At 40.8% G+C, this 8,834-nt stretch overlaps 1 protein-coding gene across 1 annotated transcript in view; it reads right to left on the bottom strand.

The window, feature by feature from the left end:
• Positions 1 to 8,834, bottom strand: part of pde6a (phosphodiesterase 6A, cGMP-specific, rod, alpha) — a 39,910-nt gene that overhangs the window by 14,332 nt on the left and 16,744 nt on the right. Inside the window, exons 9-15 of the mRNA XM_008277037.1 lie at positions 7,689 to 7,736; positions 5,002 to 5,151; positions 4,053 to 4,196; positions 2,468 to 2,533; positions 1,500 to 1,646; positions 1,002 to 1,109; positions 233 to 342 (exon numbers count right to left, since the gene is read on the bottom strand). Of these exons, the coding sequence (XP_008275259.1) occupies positions 233 to 342; positions 1,002 to 1,109; positions 1,500 to 1,646; positions 2,468 to 2,533; positions 4,053 to 4,196; positions 5,002 to 5,151; positions 7,689 to 7,736 (773 nt within the window). The remainder of the gene's footprint in view (positions 1 to 232; positions 343 to 1,001; positions 1,110 to 1,499; positions 1,647 to 2,467; positions 2,534 to 4,052; positions 4,197 to 5,001; positions 5,152 to 7,688; positions 7,737 to 8,834) is intronic.

The following is an 8,834-nucleotide window of genomic DNA, read 5'->3' as shown; positions in this document are numbered from 1 at the left end:
TAAAAGCTCAAATGAATGTTTCTATTATTTTTACTAACTTTCAATATTGTTGCTGTGGTTAAATCTTTGATATTCCTACGAGGCCTCCAATGTACTACAAATATAAATAAAAGTTGAATAAATGAATTTTAACGCTCTTGTATCTTCTAGGTTGCTGCAGTTAGGGTCAAACCTGTAACCTTTCTTTTAATAAAACGACACCCGCCCGTTCCACTTTTCTTTTAGCACATACTTCATTTGGTAGAGGTTGTTGGTTCCTCTGTGGTCAATATCGTGACAGAGGCCAGCAGTCACCATCGCCATACACTCCAGGTCCGTGTAGTAACGCTTCAGATCACCCGTCTGGGAGCACAAACGAAAAGAGTGATTTATTAATAGGGGCCGACTGTACACACACTCATGAGTCATGCAGCAATAGCATCACTTGACGTGCATGTGCGTGCCGTAGGAGCACACACAAGCATTTACTCTAGTTAACAAACACAAGCAGAAATATAGAAAAAAATCTGGTTTATCTGATTTTTCTGTAAGAGGCTGTGTATATATATATATATGTATATATATATATATATATATATAAACAATGACAGTCACTGGTTATCTTATTAATGACCAGCGCAGGCAACACTGCCTCACTTTTCATTTACAGACACACTCCATTATCTCCCTCATTTACTCCCTTTCTCTTGTTTGCACACAAACACGCAACACGCATGATCACATGTACAGTACAATTCAGATGATGCAAGGAATGAAGAGGCGGGGGGGGGGGGGAGGGGGGAGATAAAGGAAAGAGAAGAGAAGAGGGAAAGGATGTTTATCACCTGGAATCACACGAAGGAGGAAGGATGCTTAAAATTAAAGTGATGAAGGAGAGGGTGTGCTGGAGAGAGGAGGAGGGAGAAAGATAGAGAGCAGGAGGTGATGAGGGATTGATGAGTACTTGGGGACGTAAAGGAAAAGGGGAGGAGGTGGCAGAGGGAGTAAGTAAAATCTGTGACCATCAGCAGAGTGAACATGGTCTGTCCGACGTTGAATCCGTGTCTCCAGTTGTGGTAGGTGATCCTCCTGTAGCCTTTGCTGAGGGAGTATACGAACCTCACCAAGGCCTGCAGAAAACACACGCTTGATTATGACAAATGTCTCCTCGATATTGATGTTTCTAATTGAATCGAACAACGAGATAAAATAGGAGACGGATAGTTAAGAAAATAATAGATGAATAAATATATATGCATAAAAAAAACTTGTCTAAATCTGCTGTGTTTTGGAACGTCTTTGTAAAATTGTCAATACAACACATTCCATGGAAAATGATGCAGCTCAGTTCGTTATAAAAAGTGTGCAAGAAGCTTCCGACTTATTTATCTCCATCATTTCAGCGCTCCAGCACTTTGAGGAGTCCCGTGTGTCTTGAAGTGCATTTTTTTGCAAACACGAGAAAGACATGAGCATTATGCATCCTGACTAGCTACCAAACTGACAAACCAACCACCGACCTCTCTGGGGATGTGAAACTTGTCCACCACTTTCAGCTCGTAGTACATCTTGATGCCACACTTCACCAGCTCCAGCTCAGTGTGGTGATAGTCGTAGAAGTGAAACTCGAAGATCTCAACTTTTTTAGAGTCTGGCAAAACCTCGGACTGTGGACGAAAACGGATAAACATGTATTGTTGGGGTTTTTTTTTTTTAACAGAGATGTTTGCAAACAGGGCTGCAAGGTGGTGCAGTTGGTTAGCACTGTTGCCTTGCAGCAAGAAGGTCGCCGGTTCGCATCCTGGTGGGGGCACCGGGATCTTTCTGTGTGGAGTTTGCAGCGTGGGTTCTCTCTCCAAAAACATGCTGAGGTTAATTGGTGATTCTAAATTGTCCGTAGGTGTGAATGTGAGTGTGCTTGGTTGTCTGTCTCTAAGTGTAGCCCTGTGATAGACTGGTGACCTGTCCAGGGTGTCCCCTGCCTTCACCCTGAGTCAGCTGGGATAGACTCCAGCCCCCCATGACCCTAGTGAGGATTAAGCGGTGTATAGAAAATGGATGGATGGATGTTTGCAAACAGTGTGTCATGTGTTGGTAGGTTGGTAATTTAACATCATGGGAACACAGGGAACAAAATACAGCACTCAGGTCTTGTCCCCAGTAAAACAGAAATACTAATCAAATAAGTTAATAGGATAAATAGTGGCCTGTTGACCTAAGAGACTAATAAAAAACCTGCATAAAAACCTATTTAGGTGTGGATCCTTGAGTGATTTATTAATTATAACATCAATTAATTTATTTTCAAAGCACTGAACTGTTGCAATCACAGTTTTATTCTGTGGAGTCGATAATGTTTCCCCACATGCCGCTCAGATATTCATAACCACCTTCACTGCGCCACCTCTCTCATTCCTCCTTTACATTCCCATCAGGCCTAAATGTGTTACAGTTTCCAGAAGCACAAGCCGAGTGTTTGGTTGTTTACCAGAATCTCCTGAAGCTCCTCCTCTTCACACTCGTCCGGTTCCTTCCCCCATCTCTCTCTGGTGTTCTGGCGAAACACACATCATCAACACTCACCTTGGATGAAACGGTTTAGCATCAATCAAGTGACTCCTGATCTGAGGTCAGACCGGTTCACCTCTCTCTCTGCCTTTCTTCTCTCTCTGTCCGCTGACAAATCACCTCATAGAAAGTCTGACAGCTTATTTCATCTTATAGATGATGCTCACCTCCTGTTTATATCATTCACACCGACTGACTGGTTTCAGACTCACTGGTTTGGTTACGTTTAGCACAAATATTGAAACAGATTTTGTTTTAAACAGGGGACTGATTGTGCAGGGCTGGTACAACTAGAATGTTCCATCTTCCTCTTTGTCTCTGTTTGATGTAAAACACATTTAACCTCATCTGTACTACACTTTTTTTTATTTAATTGCAACATTAAAACTACTAAAATTTTACATTTGAGATCCTGCTTTATCCCACTTTTATTTAAACATGAATGTGTTCATTGTACACTGGACTATCTTGATGCCGTATCATCAGGATGCCCCGATAACTCTGTAAAGTCATCAGTTGAGCCAAAACGTTGCAGCCACTGACAGAGAGACAGATCATACTTCTGCCATTTTAGCACCTCTACATTATAAAATCCAGATCTTAATTTAAAATCCCTCTTACATCTAAAGCCCTTAATGAACAAGCTCCATCTTATCTCAAAGGCCTCACAGTACACGATTACACCTATAGCGTGCTTGACTCGGAGACGTCAGGATTAATTGTGGTTCCGAGAGTTTCCAAAAATAGAACGGGAGGCTGAGCCTCCAGCTATCAGGCTTCTCTGCTGAGGAACCAGCTCCCAGTTTGGGTTTGCTTATGGTTGGCTCAGGTGACCCTGAAACATCCCTTAGTTACGCTTCCACAGGCTCAGTCTGCTCGGAGACTTCCCATGAAGCACCGAGCACCTGTCCTCTCCTCTCCTCTCCTCTCTTCTCTGTCTCCGTGCATTTATATGCCAACACTGCATGTCATTAATTTTGTGTCTTCTCTGTAGTTTGTGTTTCAGTGCATCAGTTTGTGTGGAGCTACATGACTCTGAGATGAAAAAAAAATAAGAAGTAAAACTGCAGTTAAATAATCAAACGTAATATTTAAAGTTGCTGGACTATCTATGACATTATTTATCAAACTTTACGCTCTTTCGTTGTTTGTTTCCTATATTCAAACCATTATTCTGTGCACAAATTTGTTTTGCAGCTAATATTTTGCTGACTAATTGCTATGGAACATGCTGTCATGACAGCCGCTTTGACGTGTTTGGTGGTCTGTGAGGTTTTTGACAAGACTTTACCAACCTTGCAAAAAATATATAATTATATGAAGAAAACAAAAATCCTTGACTTGTGAAAATGTCTGAAGGATTCTACGAGGGCAGAAGCACACAAATAAATGAAGCATGATCTGAGCTGAAGCTTCAATACAAAAGGTTGTCTTTAAAAACTTTGAATCATATATTTAGCCTTGTTCTAATGCAGGTCTGGTCATTTCCACATTTCCTTACTAACCAGAACGTGCTGGATTTCGTCCTTGCGACACTTGACATGGTACATCACCATGTCCTGGAAGATGTCCTTCCTGTTCTCCAGCTTGTTCATCTTGTCGTAGGTGTCAGTGTTCAGCACCGACCAGCCCAAGAACTGGGTCAGAGACTGGAGGCAGGTGTTTGTGAGAGAGAGAGAGAGAGAGAGAACGTCAGGGAGAGTAAATCAACTCATACCAGTGAAAGGTGTGTCCAGAACGATTCCCCAAATGTGTCGCTGTTAAACACAACTGCTTTCATTTGTCTAAAACAAAATTAAAATGAAGCTATCACTTTCTATCAGTGGGGGGGAAAGCATTGCAGAGAAATGACTTACTGTTATTAATAATGGTGCATTAATCAGTGAGCATTCATTTAATATGAAAGCATGAAGGTGAAGTTTGGTTTTACTACTTTGTATTCTGTTGGATAGTATAATCTGTAACAATGAAAAACCTACAACTAAACCTTTTTCTGCAATATCGTGGAAGTATAAATGTGTTTATTGTGTAAAAGTTCAAGCAAAGTATCTTCAAATTGTACATATTAAACACACTGACCTCCCACAAGCAGGTAGTTTGGTAAAAAAAAGCTACCCAGCACTATTTTTCAGAACTGGACTTCCATCAAATCATTTTCGTGACAGAGCAAATTAGTGAATAACAAATAATATGATCACAGCAAGCGCTCATTCAAAAGTTCCTTTTTATGTAAATTAAGAGCTGAGGATCAATCTGCCATGTTTGGTGTTTTCCTGAGTTCTGAGCAGCGAGGCAGGCAGAGAAACATCAGTAAAAAGCCTCCAGGCCCGCTGATAAATAATGCAGATGCTCTGAATGGCCTGTAGTGTATTTATAAACCAATGACTCAGTGCTGTCACACACACACACACACACACACACACACACACACACAGAGTCAGACAGAGCCTGTACCTCCATCAGTGTTTCGTCCATTTCATCAAAGGGTTTCCCATCCTTCCTATTATAGAACGTGGCCACACCCACTATCTCTTCTTTCTTGTTGACAATTGGCATAGACAGGACGTTCTTAATGGTCCAGCCAGAGTCGTCCAGAGGCTCCGTCTGAAGAACGTGGACACACAAGCAGAGCACGCTTTGTTTTAATGAATGTCAGTGACAGCAGGCCTTATCTGGGGTGCAGGGGGAAACTTTTTTTTTTTTTTGCATCAATATTAGCATCGCTCTTACAGAAGTGTACTGTGACCCTGTAAAGTCAGAGAAAATGTGAAAATAATCAATAATTCACCTGCTTGCCGCACCTGGAATTTAAACAGAGGGCTGCAGTTGTTGAAGTCTTACTTTTTTCGAATGACTGCACGGTGAACTACAGCTGCACTTCAAAATGCTTAGGAAAAAAAATGGAACAGGTTTGGCTGGGATTAAGTTCCAGAGTTCAACAGAGAACTCGACAATAAATGTTCATGCTCGACTGGAAAACAGTGCAGTTTAATAGAAATGGAAAAAAAAAAAAGCAAAAGCAAAAACAAACCCACAACTGAAAAACTCTTCCTCAGCTTCGTCTAACTACAATAATCCTGTGGCCACCTACACTGCATGACCTTCAAAGGCTTTTTGGGAAATGTGAGGACCTATTGACTAAAGTAAACTTGCATAAGGCAGGTTGGAGGGAAGTGGGTACATCTGGTGAATTGCAACACAAAAAAAAAAAAAAAAAGAGTCCTGGATCAGGCTGAACTTCAGACTCAGCTATATAAGAGAATATAATGGTGTATTTTCCCCTCATTGTCAGCAGTACTGAACCACGATCGATGTCTGAGCAAGGACAATGGCTACCACTGTATTAGAAACCAAGTATAAAAAGGATAAGTACAATGAGAGCTTTACAGCTCCCAGGAAAATAATTGAAACTAAGGAGAGCAGAGAATGTGGGACGTATCATTTATTCATTTCTACATGATTGGTCTCTGCTGGTCTGTTATGGTACATGAGAGGCCTCTATATAGACAAGTTCATTTTTTTCATACATTATTTCTACATATAGTCACTGCAAAGTGTAAAGCCTCACATACTGCAATTACTGTAATCTGACAAATGCTAATGACGTCTATTACTTTACATAAAATCTGATTACATATAATGAACTGAATTGGCCACGACTCTCACAGAACCCTCAAGCAACAACTGGCGTTAAGGTATGAGAAGTTATGAAGCTGAAGCACTGCAGCGCTGAACTGTGTTCTTTTCTGAATTAATTAATGCATAATAGAAACTGAAATGATGTGACAGTGGCTGATCACATATGTGGACAAACTGGGAACAAGAATGACTAATCTTTTACTGTTATTAATATGTCACATTTATAAAAATGCCCCGAGGCCTCGATGACATCTTGAAAACATTTCTTAAATGTGGACTTGAGAACGTTCTTCCTCTGTCGGTCTGTAACACAATGTGTGGCCCTGGCAAACGTTCTCTGAATGTTGCAGTTAAAACATTATGTCTAAGCCATAGACTGTATAAAAGATGGACGTAGCTACCGTGACGTCACCCGTCGGTTTCTGCACTGAGAAAATGAAGCCAGGGTTTTGCTACTTCCTGGTTGACATCTTGGATTTTTGGAGCGAGTGACGCAAAAAACGTGGGAGGGGGGCGGAGCCATAGGAGCAGTGATTGGTCAGACGGATTGAGAGGCGGGCCCTCTCTGCCCGCCCACATTTGCCGCCTTCTGCTTGCTTCGTCTGAATCGTCGCTGCCGACTGTCAATCAAGCCAGCCACGCCCCTTGCCCCACAAAATGTTGACGATTTTTTAAAAATTCAGTATTGATTTATTTTCAGATTGGCCACCTGATCTCTGGATTTGACCATGAAAACTAATAAGAAAAAAATCCTGAGCTGTAGGAATGCAGTATTTTGTGATCTGTGATCACTTCTTTTCCAATTCAAGTCTATGGGAGCCAGGCCTTTTTGGAGCCAGCAGCTAGCAGACGTAGTGATATTGCAGATTTTTGACACTTTCGGGTTGGCTTCATTTTTCAGGGCCGGTTGCTACGTCCATCTTTTATACAGTCTATGGTCTAAGCTCAGTTTTAACCTTGTGATGATAAATGATAGATATATTTAAAATGTTCTTTGACATTAGATTATTATTAGAACTGGTGTTCCCTACATGCTGGTTATGAGTAAATACTGTATAGAGTGAATGTGAGCGCTCCACTGTGGCTTCTCCACTCTTTACACGACACGCCCACATGCACGTTTCTATCAAATGCATGATGTTAACAACCACTAGACACCAAGTCCGTGTTCAGGAGGAGGCTCTTTCCTGCACACTGAATGTGCGTATTGCAAATATTCATCTTACTGCTGGTATTTAGCACATTTTTCATTTACTTTCATATTCCTAAATTTGTAAGCATGGCAGCAAGACTTAATAAACTGTCGTACCAAATCATATTTTGCAGGTAACACTTTGACAACTGTGGCAGAAAGCTAATATCGAATTCGTTGTTTTTTTTTTAAAAACTATTAATATTTTAAATAATTGTTTTGCAAAAACAGTTTTCTGTGTATGATGATTTATTTATTTATTTATTGAATAATCAGTGCATCCTTGAAAAATATACTGCATCCATCTTACCTGGAATTTGAAAAATTCATCCTCAGCTGCATTCATGATGTTACAAATCTGTTGGGAAGAAAAAAGAGGGAAAAAAGGAAAATGAGAAGCAAGAACAGTGTGATGACATGATGATATGACATAAGTGAAACCAAGAATAATTCCTAATATAGTCTGTAAAGGTGGGCAACACGGGAATATGAAGTCATCAGGTTTGAAAGGCACAAGGAGGGAAAAATGGCTACAGTGAGGAAGAAGAGAGACCAGGACAGAGCGGAGGACACCTTGTTCTCACATGACAAACTCCTTCACCTTCAGCTTTTTGGCGGGAAGGATCACATGTTCACGTGTGATCTTTAGGAGGTGACAAAGTTTTATAGCCCCACAGTGAATCCATTCATATCCCCCATGTCAACTCAAAAACCATTAGTGTCAATCTGACGTGTATTTCTCTCAATTTATAAAAACGTAGCTCTGTGGAGAAATGAAGTTTTCACCTTGGACATAATGTAGAAAGGAAAATATAAGGAAGGAAAGATGATGTAGACTTGAAAAATGACAAGCACCAAAGACAATGAAAGGACAGGACAGGAGGAGGACAGACGGAGAAGGAGGGATCGACAGCCGAGCGACAGCAGGCTCAGCGGTTTGGGAAAAGCGCACTGTGATTAATTACAATGGCTGCAGAAATTACAATTATATATCATAGCAGCGTGTGGCTGAGCACTTTTCATTTCCACAACGGTGTGCACACTGACAACTGTGTAATAAGGCCTAATGGTGTTCTGCTCGTCTGACCACCCGCAGCTTCCAATGAAGATATTTTGAAATGAAGCTTTTTTTTTAAAGGGCACTGGTTCTACATGGACTCCTGCTCAGCAGAAACAAACGTTGTTCATTTAAAGTCAATGAGAAATGAGAACAATTCAGTTTTTGGTTGATTCCAGCCACACTTGGTGATTTTGAAAAAATAGTCAATTACACAAACAATCAGAGTTTTGCCTGCAGGCCAATGAGCTTTTACAAAACAATACATATGACGAAAGGATCAAATGATGAAAATCTCATGATTGAGACATGCAGACATGCAATGTCCAATAAAATTTGCAAAAATAAATTTGACAGAATACATCCATACAGGGGAGTCTCCATGTTCTCCCCGTGCAG

This window comes from Stegastes partitus, unplaced genomic scaffold (assembly GCF_000690725.1).
Source record: "Stegastes partitus isolate 25-593 unplaced genomic scaffold, Stegastes_partitus-1.0.2 Scaffold87, whole genome shotgun sequence".
NCBI lineage: Eukaryota > Metazoa > Chordata > Actinopteri > Pomacentridae > Stegastes > Stegastes partitus.
This window is presented reverse-complemented; position numbering and strand designations above follow the sequence as displayed.